Source organism: Peromyscus leucopus, chromosome 3 (assembly GCF_004664715.2).
Source record: "Peromyscus leucopus breed LL Stock chromosome 3, UCI_PerLeu_2.1, whole genome shotgun sequence".
In the NCBI taxonomy this organism is placed as follows: Eukaryota; Metazoa; Chordata; class Mammalia; order Rodentia; family Cricetidae; genus Peromyscus; species Peromyscus leucopus.
The window spans coordinates 61,571,123-61,584,225 of NC_051065.1; the positions used below are offsets into that span (position 1 = coordinate 61,571,123).

The 13,103-nt window shown below is 53.7% G+C and overlaps 1 protein-coding gene across 3 annotated transcripts; it reads right to left on the reverse strand.

Annotated features, from left to right (window-relative positions):
- Positions 1–992: 992 nt before the first annotated feature.
- Positions 993–11,042, reverse strand: Asb10 (ankyrin repeat and SOCS box containing 10). Of its 3 annotated transcripts, none has more exons than XM_028879541.2 (6): positions 10,678–11,042; positions 9,645–9,912; positions 6,005–6,524; positions 1,896–2,009; positions 1,455–1,640; positions 993–1,312 (listed from the first exon to the last, which is right to left on the reverse strand). In XM_028879541.2, the coding sequence occupies exons 1-5, from the start codon at positions 10,946–10,948 to the stop codon at positions 1,455–1,457; spliced, it is 1,359 nt and encodes a 452-aa protein (XP_028735374.1). In that variant the 5' UTR covers positions 10,949–11,042; the 3' UTR covers positions 993–1,312. The 3 variants fall into 3 exon arrangements, with proteins under 3 accessions (XP_028735374.1, XP_028735373.1, XP_028735372.1); XM_028879540.2 differs by lacking the exon at positions 10,678–11,042 and adding an exon at positions 10,064–10,474 and having other exon boundaries at positions 993–1,259; XM_028879539.2 differs by lacking the exon at positions 10,678–11,042 and adding an exon at positions 10,064–10,474.
- Between the last annotated feature and the right edge of the window lie 2,061 nt (positions 11,043–13,103).

The following is a 13,103-nucleotide window of genomic DNA, read 5'->3' on the forward strand; positions in this document are numbered from 1 at the left end:
GCCCCTGGCCACCAGCTTCCCTTTGCTCTTGCCTCTGTGGGCGCCATGGGCCCTGGCCCCCGACTGGGAGTGGCTGCAGCCTTGCTTGCTTGACCTTGATCAGATGTCCTCCCTATTCAGATTCCCTACCGGTATCCACCCTTCTGAATGCTTAAGGGAAGTTCCTTGTTGTGTATCCTGCATTTTGGGCGTTAACTACTTAGATGCAATAATGTAGAACATTGAGTCTGGAATGTAGACAGACCATTGACAGCGAACTTCTGCCCTCCGGGGGTTCCTCCATTTGTGCTGTAAGCCTGTATTTAAGGTTTCTTCCCCCTTTCAATAAACGGCATTCGACATCCAATCGTACGAATGACTCACTGTCTCTTGTCTCTATTTTTTAATCCGCAGCCCTTCGCTCGGACATGGTGAACGGTTATCGGTAACGCGGGCGTTACCGCTAAAGCCTCGGCCTTGCCCAGCCTTCAGGCTACCTATTCTGGCAAACTCTCACTCTGGAGGCTATTTACCATCTCCTGTGGGGAGAGGGGCAGGCCTGGCACCTGCTGGCGGATGCTGAAGGGAGAGGTGGGGCAGCTTGGGCAAGGGGCAACCCACACGGATTCTGTGTGGAGGAAATCACCTCAAGGAAGGTGGAGGCTTGTCGGAGACGGGACCAAATCACACGCCTTGCAGGGTGTAGTGGGTAGCCATTCCAGCTTTGGTCTGGAAGTTCCAACCCCCATTGAGGCTTCGGTAACTGTCACGCCTACGAGGCGGGGCTGAGAAAGGACCCTGAAGACCCGAGATCCATATGCGCCGCTTCTCTTGGTTTCTGGACCCTGGACACTGGAGGCAGACCGAGCAGAGTTCTCCAGAGAACACCTCCGGACTGTGCTACATCTTTCCCAGACCCTGTTACCTATCCTTTCACTTGTAAGTTACCCCACAAAATAAACCTCCCTTTTAACTACGTGGAGTGGCCTTAATAATTTCACCAATAGCAGGGGTTTTGTTTTTGTTTTTTAAAGACAAAGTCTCACCAAGTAGCACAATGTGACCACTCCCACCCTCCTGCCTCTACTTCCCAAGGACTAAGAGAACATCTGTGCCATTACGCCGGGCTTCAGCCTGGAGGTTTCCAGTGCACATACAGCTCTCTCTGCATCAGTATCGGCTGGATGGTCATCTGTTTTCTTCTCTCCAGTGTGGATCAAGGCATCCATTCCTGTCTTGAAGATGGACCTTGTGCTGGTGGGATGACCTGACTTGAGTCCCTGCAGAGAGGTGCCCCTTGGGGAGCCTGCTTTGTTCTCAGGGCAGGGCACACCTGGAAGCAGAGGAAGGGCAGCAAAGAACTCCAGTGGCCCTGGAAGCAGCTGCCTAGGGCCGGAACCATCGTCCGGCTCTCTTGCCTCCTGCCCATGTCCCGTCCCCAGGCATGGTGGCTGTCCCCGGAAGCCAGGACTCACCTAGTAAAGCACGTCCTCAAAGTCCAGCTGCAGGTAGCGGAGCAGACTGGAGGGCAGGGGAAGCCGTGGCAGCGCGTGGGGCAGAACGCCCTCCAGGTGACAGCGCAGTGCACAGCGGCTGAGATGCTGCAGCGACCTGGGCTGCCTCACCAAGGCAAAGAGGGACGAGTAGAATCGTTGGTGCTTCTGCAGACGGGAGGAGGGACTCGGTGAGGATAGCCTTGGAGCACCGGCTCCCGCTTCTTCTAACAGGACCAGGATGGTGACCACTGGGAGCCTCTCAAGAACCTCATGAACACTCTCAGAACTCACTCCAGAGCGTATACTTTTTCTAGGACATGAGTGGGCTGCTGGGTAATTTCTAGGGAAGATTGACAAGGCTGCCCCTTAGGGAATGGTGTCTCTCAGGGCCAAGCTGAGTGATGTGTCCTGGACACTGACCTGTGCAATTTCAGGTGGTACCAAGCCCTTGGCCTCCTCGGGAAGCTGCACCACACAGTAGGTGTTCATCAGGACCTCGATGGTGCGTGGGCACATGCACCAGCGCTCCAGCACCTGCAAGAGAAAGATTCATTAGGGGATCTTATCAGGTCACGTGGGATGTCGGGATGACAGTTGTAGGGTCAACTTTCTCCCCCAAATATACTAACAGCTGACATGCATGTGACCTCGTGTGAAAATGGGGGCTTATTTACTTCTGTTTTTTTTTTTAATTCTTATTTGCTTATTTAATTTAAAGATTTGTATTTAAAATTATTTCTGTGTATGAATGTGTTGCCTGTGTTTACGTCTGTACATCACATATGTGCAGTGCCTGTGGAGGCAGAAGAGGATGTCAGATGCCTGGAACTGGAATTAGAGACAGTTGTGAGCTGCCATGTGGGTGGTGGGACTCAAACCCGGGTCCTTTGGAAGATAACAAATGTTTTTTAACTGCCGAGTCATCTTTCCAGCTCCTTTTAATTTATTTATTGAGATAGGTCCCACTGTATAACCATGGCTTGCCTCAAAATTGTTATGTAGACTTGGTTGACCTCAAACTCACAGAGATCAACCTGCTTTTGCCTCCCAAGTGCTGGGACTAAAGATGTGTGCGACCTAATGCCTGACAAGAGTTTATTATTTATTTATTATGTGTCTTATGTGTCTGTGTGTGTATTCTAGTTTGTGGGTGCCTGCAGAGGTCAGATCCCACGGAACTGGAGTTACAGGCTGTGGTGAGCCACCCTTGTGGAGGCCCTTGAATTCTTGAATGCTGACATCACACATTTGCACCACCATGCTCAGTTTGGAAACAGGACTTTTGCAGATTCAGCTAAGTCAATGGTTATTAGGGTGGTCTCCATCTAATATGGCAGTTATTCTTATATGAAGACCAGGGCTTGGATATAGCTTAGCAATTTGCCTAGTGTTTCTGAGCTCCTGGTCCGATCCCCAGGACCACATAAACCAGGTGTGTGATGCCTGTGATCCCAGTAATCGAGAGATGAAAAGAGGAAGATCCAAAATTCAAGATCATCCTTGGTTCTATCACAAGTTCAGGGCCTGTCAGAAGAAAGGTGGCCCCGCGAGAATCTCAGAGTGATACGGCCACAAGCCAAGGAATACCAGGGAATCACCAGCGCTAGAAAGAGGTGTACAGTACACCTCCCTTGGAGCCTCCAGGAGGAACCAGCCTCGTCAGCATCTCTATTTCGTGCTCCAGGCTTCAAACCTGGGAGGGGAGGACTGCTGTGGCTGTCCACGGCCCTGTCTGTGGTACTTTGTTGGAGCAGCACCAGAAAACCAACAACTGTGCTTCTGGTGTTCCCGTGGCTTGTGCCCAATTCTTTCCCCATCACTTTGGAGGCATGGGCCTTTAATCCTCAGTCCTACTAGACAGGGACTGTTATTGTCCCCAGGTTACAAGTGAGGGAAACTGAGGCACAAAGAAGTCACAAAGCCTGGCCAGATTGCAGTTCTAGTAGGCATGCCTGGCCCAGTGGCTCTTGGCTCCCAACTACTACACCACTGTCTCTCCTGGACTTTTATGCTGGCTAAAAGGTAGCCCTGGCCTGGCTGTGGGCTCCTGAGCAGACACAAACACCCGAGCTTGTGTTTGGGATGCAGCTCAGGCGGTAGAGGAGTCGCCTTGCATACACAACGTCTTCGATACAATTAATTGTAAGCACCATGTGAACTTGGCGTGGGGTACAGGCCAGTCATTCTGGCACCGGGAAAGTGGAGGCAGAAGGATCAGAAGTTCAAGGTCATCTTTGGCTCCATAGAGAGTTTGAAGCATCTGGGCTACACGAGACCCTTCTCATAAACACAAAAGCCCTCACTGGAGGGATGCCTCCACGGTTAAGAGCACTTGCTGCTCTTGAAGATGACCCAGCATCTACGTGGCATCTCACAACCATAGTAACTACAGTTCCAAGGGACCCCACACCCTCTTCTGGCTTCTGTAGACACCAGGCATCTATGTGGTGCACAGACAAGAACGCAGGCAAAATACTCAATACACGTAAAAATGTTTTAAGTTAAAAAAAAAAATCAGGCACAGTGGCACATGCCTTTAATCCCAGCACGCAGAGGTAGTGAATTACTATGTGCTGTCTCCCTGGGGAGCATTTCCACACAGGACCTGCACCTAGCCCATCATAGACACCACGGCCCACGCCAGGAACCTGGAAACCCCTGCTTCCGGTGAGCAGTGGGGGCAGGTGGAAGGACCTTGTTCCAGCCCAGGGGCTCCTGGAGTCAGCACTTGATGGGTCTAGTGCTTCCGGTTCTTGCCCTGTCTCTGGGCTGTGCTTACCAGAGCTGTCTCAACTTAGTCTGCCAGGACTTTAGCTTACATCTCCGCTGGAAGTGCCTGCTCTGATCCCTCCCTCTCTCCAAGGAGTCCCTGCACCAAGTCCCACCTCCAGGAAGCCCACACGGAGGCTGCGCCAGCCAGCCTTGCCCTCTCCCCTGCCTCATCTGTATATTGGTGCAACGGATGCCTGACAGCTTAGAACGATCTTTCTCACGCATCAGCTTCATCCCAGAACACCAGTTAAGGCACCCTGAGCACCATGCATAGGCCATGCACCGTATTTCCCACGCTATCTCTAAGATGTAAGGAACTCCCCCGACCCCACTATCTTTTTAAAGATGAGGAAACGGGCATGGGAAGATGAAGCATCTTGCACACACCCTGCGCCCTGCCTTGGAGCCTACTTTTTTCATGGTCACCAGACTGGCAGGCTGTTGGCGGGCTGGGCAGCCCAGTGTGCACTGTCTGGGAGGCACTGGCCTTCTCTGCACTACTACAACTTCCTATCCCCTTCAGCACGGGCTATATGCCGTGCTAGGAGCTTGTCGAAGTCAGAGCCGCATGCAGTCTTCAGCAACCAGCGCAGTGCATGTCTCCCCGAGAACTGCTGAGGCCGTCGGGGCACACAGACAGTCTCAGAGCCAGCCTTGCTGGGAGGGCTGGGACTCTAGCCAAGGCCCGAGGGGCTGCGGACCGTGAGAAAGGGACACACGCTGTCCTTTACTCTGCCAGTCACCCCGTTCCCCCGGAGACAGCTAAGGGCCAGAGGAGGCTGGCGGGGGCAGGTGTAGGGGCAGAGGTGGGGGTCTTGGAATGTCTGTCTGCTGCTGTACCAGGTCCTCTTCCTGCCCCCGCCCGGCGGGGAAATCATTAGCTGTCAGAACCGCAGTCAGATTACAGGGAATTGCTCGTCTCCTAATTATCTGGTGTTAATAGGAGATTAATTAGTGTTAATTGTTGATTTTCTTGTATTTTCCCAAAGGGGAGACCAATCTGCCGAACTCTCGGGCTGTTTAATTATTTGGTCTTGCTTAGGAATCCAGACAGATGCTGCTAGGTTTGTTGGCAAAGGGGAGAGGCGGGGACCACAGGAATGACTCAGGGGAGGAGGGCTGGGCTAGCGGGCCGTGCCTGTAGCCGGCACCCCTCCAAGAAGGCCAATTTCGTCTTGACATATCCCTTTGAGAACAACTGTCCGCCGCCGCAGGCCCAGCAGCCTCCACGTTACAATGCAGCTCAGCGCAGCATGAGCCAAGTTCCTTCCCAGGACACCCTACCCCAGCATCTCAAGTGGAACCCACTTCGGAGACGCTGACCTAAGACACAACTGAGAGGTGACAGTGAAAAGCATTGTCAGAGGTGGGGACAGGTGGCTGGCAGTGGCTGGGGGCGGGGGGAGGTTGTCCTAAACGTCAGAAAGCAGGGCTGTGTTCCCTTGCCCTTGAGCCCTGGGGAGCAGTGGATTCAAGCTCTGTCCACGGGAAGGCTCGCCCAGGTCCAGGGCACATCTTGCTCAGCGGATCCTGCTGCTGCGTCAGATCTCTTCCGACTCTGTCCCAGGGTCTGAGGAAGGCCCCCTAAGCCCTCACTGCTCCCCTCATCGGTCCTGGCTCTTCTGTCCACTAATCTGTCTGCTCAAGGCCTCCCAGTTACTTGAAGAAGTAAACATGACTTTGAAAGGCAAACATGTCTCTCCCGGCCCCCAAACCACAATGACCTTCCCCTGCCTTCAGCCCCATGCCCCCTGTACCTTGGGGAGCGCCCCTGGCCAGACTCGGACGGCACCGTGGTTGAGGAGAGCTCGCACCGTGTGCTCGGGGCTGCGGGCCAGGGCTGTAGCTGGGCCTTGCAGAGCACAGTGCAGAGGTGTGTGTCCCCCATAGTCCATGGCGTTAGCGCTGACACCGCAGGACAGGAGCAGCTCCACGACAGTCGAATGGCCACGGCGGCAGGCCAGGTGCAGGGGCCGCTGCTTGTCCTGGTCGGCAGCGTCGGCATCCGCCCCAGCCGACAGCAGCAAGCTGCACAGTTGGAAACAGCGGCCGGTGGTGGTCGCGGCATCGGTCGGGGATGGACAGCGGACATCACAGGCAGCCAGCAGTGGTGTCCAACCTTCGGCATTGCGGGCGTCAGGACACGCACCCCATCTCAGAAGCAGGTCTGCTAGTTCCACATGGCCCAGCCGGGCAGCTGTGTGCAGAGGAGTCTCTTCTTCATCCTCAGACCGACCATCCACGTGTGCTCCAAACTTCAGGAGCAACTCCACACACCTAATCAGGGAGAGAGAGGAGGCAAGCAAGGTGCATTTCTGCCGGTCTGAGCACAGCAAAGACACCAGGACTCTGCGGACCTCAGGGTTCTACACCCTCCTTCCATCCAGGCTTTCCCAGAAACAGGAGGCAGAGTCAGCAGGGGACCCTCTGTGCTTGCTCTCCAGTTCTGGAACTCAGATGATCTCTTCTCTGCCTCTAAAGTTCTGGGATTACAGGCACCAGCCATCACAGCCCATGGTGACACCTTCCTGGGTTTTGTTTGAAAAGGTTTCTTTTTACTATTTTTAAAATGGTGTGTGTGTGTGTGTGTGTGTGTGTGTGTGTGTGTGTGTGTGTGTGTGTAAGCATGTGTGCTCAAAGGCATTTGATCCCCTGAAGCTAGAGTTATTGGCAGTTGTGAACTGCTTGATATGGGTGCTAGGAATCAAACTCGGGTCTCTGTGAAAACAGTACACGCTCTTAACTGCTGAGCCATCTCTTCAGCCACTAGCCTCAAAACCAAACTCTCAGGAGTTGGAGAGATGGCTTAGCAATCAGGAACATTGCTGCTTTTCCAGAGGACCCAGGTTCAATCCCCAGCAACCATATGGTGGCTTACAACCATCCAAACTCCAGTTCTAGGAAACCCTATATCCTTCTTCTGACCTCCTTAGGCACCAGACACATACATGGCACACATACATATATGTAGGCAAAACATACACATAAAATAAAATAACCTTTAAAACACAACAAGCCGGGCGGTGGTGGCGCACGCATTTAATCCCAGCACTCGGGAGGCAGAGCCAGGCAGATCTCTGTGAGTTCGAGGCCAGCCTGGACTACCAAGTGAGTTCCAGGAAAGGTGCAAAACTACACAGAGAAACCCTGTCTCAAAAAATAAATTAAATTAAAATAAAATAAAATAAAATAAAAATAAAAATAAAAAAACAAAACCTGAGTTCTTTCTGCAGGAATCATCCTCATGCGAACACAAGCCACAAGAAGTCACCATGTGGTTGGAACATGTTCCTCTGATGGCCCGGCCTCAGTCCCTGGTACTCTATCACTCTCACATCCTAGAGCACACCAAAGCTGTTAGGACGGGGATCTTGCACAGCCTTATGCATTAGTGAGAGATGGAGCTGACAGAGCTCAGCGATTAAGAGCACTGACTGCTTTTCCAAAAGACCCTTGTTTGGTTCCCCGTACCCACGTAGTACCACCATTCCTGGTATGGATTTATTTTATTTTTTTGAGGCAGGGTTTCTCTGTAGTTTTGAAGCTTATCCTGGAACTCACTCTGCAGATCAGGATGGCCTTGAACTCACAGAGATCCACCTGTCTCTGCCTCCTGAGTGCTGGGATTAAAGGTGTGCACCACCACCACCCAGCTGGAAATTTTTATATTGTATGTATTTCACTGCAATTGCCTACTTACTTTTTTGTTAGGGCTTCTAGGGAACTTTAAATTACATCCACGGCTCACCTGTTCCCTCTCTCTTCCTCTCAGTCTTGTTTTGTTGAGAAAGGGTCTGATCTGAAACTTGATATGTAGCCTACACTGTCCTAAAAGTCACTATGTAGCCAAGGATGACCTTGAACTCCACTCCTCCCGCCTGCATGTGCCATCGCTAGGACTGCGGGTGTGTGCCGCTGTGCCCTGATCCACTTTAGAGTTCTATTGGACCATACTGGTGTGTGCCGCTGTGCCCCGATCTACTTTAGATTTCTATTGGACCATACTGGTGTGTGCCGCTGTGCCCCGATCTACTTTAGAGTTCTATTGGACCATACTGGTGTGTGCCGCTGTGCCCCGATCTACTTTAGATTTCTATTGGACCATACTGGTGTAGACTATTTCAACTGTGATGTGACTAACCCCGGAAACCCCCTGGGGGTGAATGAGCTTACAGGGGAACAAGGCCTATAGGAGGGCACTCGATGGGTGACTTGTCCCTTTCTGCAAGGCATAAAGTCCTGGAGGGAGGGCCTGAGTTCATGGGGTTTCCAAGGACCCTTTTGTTCAGATTCCACAGTGACGGCAAGTGGTAAGTGGGGTCTCATCCTCTCAGGGTCCTGAATCACAGGTCACAATTATTTAGATCAACGCAAAGGAATATTTCCCTGTGGAAGATGAATCACAGACACACTTTGATGTGCCAATCAGTATCTTATGAGCTTAAACTAGTTTTTCTGGTTGGGCGGTGGTGGTGCACACCTTTAATCCCAGCACTCAGGAGGCAGAGCCAGGCAGATCTCTGTGAGTTCGAGGCCAGCCTGGGCTACCAAGTGAGTTCCAGGAAAGGCGCAAAGCTACACAGAGAAACCCTGTCTTGAAAAACAAACAAATGACAAACAAAAAAAATTAGTTTTTCTGTTGTGCTTGGGATAAGACCCTGGGCTCTGGGAGGCAAGCGCTCCACCACTGAGCCACATCCCCCTGAACCTAGTCCTTTCCCCCCTCGGTATGCAGCCAAGGATGGCGGTGAACTCCTAACCCTCCTGCCTCCATCTCTCAAGATGCTGGTATTTTAAGCATGCACCACCAGGCCTGGTCCTTAAGCTATTCTTGAGCTCATGGACGTGGGCTCACCCTGATGATTCGGGAATCAGCCTGCCGCTCTACCCACTCCCAGTCCTTCAGAGTCTGTTTGAGCTACAGGGCAGCAGGTCCCCTGAGGATAGGACCCTGGAACACTGGATGAGCGAAGAAAATGTTAAAATTTCACAGTGGTACCATCTTCTCCGCTACGAAGCTGGCCAGAGCCCTCAGTGAAGGCCATGAGGCTGGGCCCCTGCTCCAGATCTCCACACTCCCCCAGGGGAACAGAAAAACCATCTCAAGTTGGTGCTCCTGTTCTCGTTCTCTCTCTCGTTATTTCGAGACAGGGTTTCTCCATGTAGTTTCGGTGCCTGTCCTGGAACTCACTTGGTAGCCCAGGCTGGCCTCGAACTCACTGAGATCTGCCTGGCTCTGCCTCCCGAGTGCTGGGATTAAAGGCGTGCACCACCACCACCACCCGGCTTCCTGCGGTTTCCTAACCTGGACCAATGGATGTCTTGGGAGTGACTGCATGTTGACAGCACCAGCCCATCCTGCCCCCTTGAGAGTGGGTCCAGGATGAGGTCACTCACTCAAGGACACCAGGGCCCCGGCAGAGGTGCAAAGGGCGTTTCCCATCCTGGTCAGGGGTGTTGGGGTCCGCTCCGGCTACCAGCAGCACATGGACGCAGGCAGTGTGACCTGCAGCACAGGCTTCATGCAGGGCAGTGCGGCCTCCAGGGGCACTGTCCGGCTTGGCTCGACGCTTCAACAGCAACCGAAGAACTTCAGTGTGGCCCCGGCTGGCTGCCACGTGCAGCGGAGTGGTCAGCTCCTCTTCATACGTCAGAGACCAGAGTCCTAGGGAGAGGGGGACAGGGCTCTCAGATCTCGCGGGATGGGGAAGAGCTGCCAGGCAAAGGGATGAAGCTGATAGAGGCGGAACGAAGGAACCCGGCTTGGTCTAAAGCCTCCCCTCCCCCGCGCGGACCCCTCCACGCCCCGCCCATACTCAGAGCACGGATGTTGAAGCGGAAATCTCTCCATCGCTCTGGGTCGCTGGTATCGAAGATGGAGTCAGGAGCCAGGCCAGTGCTGGAGTCCGCAAGGATTTGAGAGACAGAGCCCACATCCCCGGCCAGTACTGCCTGCCAGAAGGCAAGGGCAGGTCCTGAAGCCGTGCGGGTGATGATAGGTCCCAGGCCTGGCTCGAGGTGCTCCTCAGACCCTCTGTCAGGCTTCTCCACCAGCCTGGCACAGAGGGTGTGTCTGTCACCCTGAGGCTCTCCCTGGCACTCCTCTGGGGACCAGCTCATGAGCATATGGGGAAAGGGAGAGTATCAGGGAGGAAGAGGAAGGGACTGTATGCAGAGAGGGGGAAACACAGGCAGAGGGAGCAGAGGTCCCGTGTCCCACGCTGGAGCCTGACCTGGCCACAGTGTCCGACAAGAGCTATTCTGGGCTCCACATGACTTCTATCTTGGGCCAAGGTCTAGATTGGGAAAGTTTGGCGTGAGGGAACAGCAGCTAAGGACTTCAGCTTGCCCTTAGTCCTTGGGACCCCTATTCCTGAGGCAGCCTGCCCTGCTCCCACCCCTGGCCTCCCCAGCCCCAGCTGCCCCTCACCCCTCTGGTGGCTGCTCCAGCGAGGCTCAGCTGCCCGGCTCTCCAGCAGCAGGTCAGCTGTGCTGTGCGGGGGGAACAGGTCCTGCAGCCTCGCCAGGTCCCCAGTGTACAGTGCGTTCTGCAGAGCCATGTCACGGCAGAGCAGTGGTGATGACCGAGGGGTCCTCTGGGCCGAATAGGACTGAGCTCTCCAGATCTGGCAGGTAAGGGCAGAGGGGCGACACCCCAGATGATGTCTTCGGTGGGGTGGAGAACTCCTTCCCCCAGGCATGGCTGGTTTCTAGGAGAGGGAGCCAAAGGAGCAAGACTTGAGCTGCGCTGAAGTTGGACTGTGCAGGCAATGCTGGGCCCCGGCCAGGGGGAGCCCGCTATGGGAGGAGCAGGAGGGCCACCGGGCCAGCTGTAAATAGCGCCGGCCTCTGAGGGCCCAATGGAATGCTCCTGCTGGAGAGAGGAGAGAGAGGAGCAGGACAGAGTGGTGCAGAAGCCACTCCGAGCTTCACTCCCAGGCTGAATGGCGTCAGGGTTGATGCTCTGCCCAAGCCATTGCCTCGCAGACAAAAACAAAAAGTTCCAGAGGAGAGGGTGTGCCTAGGGACACACGGGTAACTTGCCCCAGCGCCAGGACTGGACCTGTGATCCTAAGCCACTTGTTCCATCATCAGTCAGCTCCAGCTGCCTAGTCTGTGACCTCCAGGGAGGCTGCTGATTCCTGTTCCTCGAATACAACCTTCCGCTCCTAAACACAGAGGAACTTGGTGTAGATGAGCACCAGAGACTCTGTGTGAGGCACTCTCAGGGGGGTCTCTGGAAGACAGACTTCTGTCCAGGAAAACAGGGCTCAGTCCTCAGGCAGCAAAAGAATCACTCCCACGCCCATCCCAGCTGCTGACCTGCTCTGATCATCAACGCCTATCCCAGATGCTGGCCCTCGTTCCCATCCCAGGCACCAACTTCCCACCCAGCTCAAGTTCTGGCCTCCCATCATGGTACCAGCCCCCCATACACATCCCAGGCATCAGCTTCCCCTGCCCATCTCAGGTGCCAACTTCACTCCCTGGATGCCTCCCAGCATCTCCTACACGGCATCTCTACCCCTCCATAACTGTACGGAAGTCTTAGCTGGAAGTGACATAGAAAACCTCTCTGACCACTCAGCCCAGAAGATAGACTGCTTTTGTTGAGGAAGGCGGGAATAAAAGGCCAAAGAATGGAGAAAGGAAAAGCGGAGGGAAGCTCTTGGGCGCGGTTCTGTGGAGTCTGCCTGCTGCGGGCTCTGTGCTCTCACCTGGTCTGGCTCACACTGGCAGGGCGCCGTGGGCACTGACTGACTTTTCTCATACCCTCTGTACAAAGTTGGCATGTCTGCCTTCCGAGAAAGCAACTGCGTCTTCTTTAGCCCTTGCTGACACGGTAGTGCTGACCGCTTGAGTTTCCTACCCCCTAGGAGGGGGGTCTTTGTAGGAAAGAGGTTGGAATAGTTACTTTTCTGCTTGCCATGACAAAACAAAAATAAAAACAAAAAACCATCACCACCAACAAAAACCCACACAACAACAACAAACAAACTTGAGAAAAACAACTTAAGGAAGGCAGGATTTATTCTGGCTCACAGTTCGGGGGGGATACAGTCCATGATATTGGGCAGGTGGGCAGCAGAAACGGGAGGCAGCTGGTCACAGTGCTTCCGGGAAGCACAGAGTAAAGAATGCTAGTGCCCAGCTTATCTTCTCTTTCGCGTTCAGTCAGTATACCAACCCGTGAAATGGATCCACCTATATTCAGGGTGCATCTTCCCACCTCAATCAACCCAGTCTACAAACTTCCTCCCAGGTATACCCAGAGATTTGTGTCCAAGGTGACTCTAGATCCTGCCTACCAAGGTGACAGTCAGTATTAACCATTCACCATCATGGAGGGGAGGACCACTCAAAGGGCATTGCCTCTACCCCCTCTACGGTCCACCGTAGCCTCTCCAGCTCCACCTCCATTCCCACCCAAGCGTCCTCACCTACTTCACCCCCTCACCCTGGAGATGCTTGGGCTAGAACTGAGTTCCAGGTCGGGAAGAACCTTAGAGGATGTCCTGTCCAACCTCTCCTCACTTTATTTTTATTTATTTATTTATTTATTTATTTTTGGTTTTTCGAGACAGGGTTTCTCTGTGTAGCTTTGTGCCTCTCCTGGAACTCACTCGGTAGCCCAGGCTGGCCTCGAACTCACAGAGATTCACCTGGCTCTGCCTCCCGAGTGCTGGGATTAAAGGCATGCGCCACCACCGCCCGGCCCTCTCCTCACTTTATAAAGAAGGAAACTGAGGCTCAGACAGGTTCCAGGGGGAGTGATTGCCAGTGGGCTATGGGCAGTAGACTGGGCATTTCTCCCTTTGGGTCCTCTCGCTTCTGTCCTTCCCTTCCTGGGTCTCC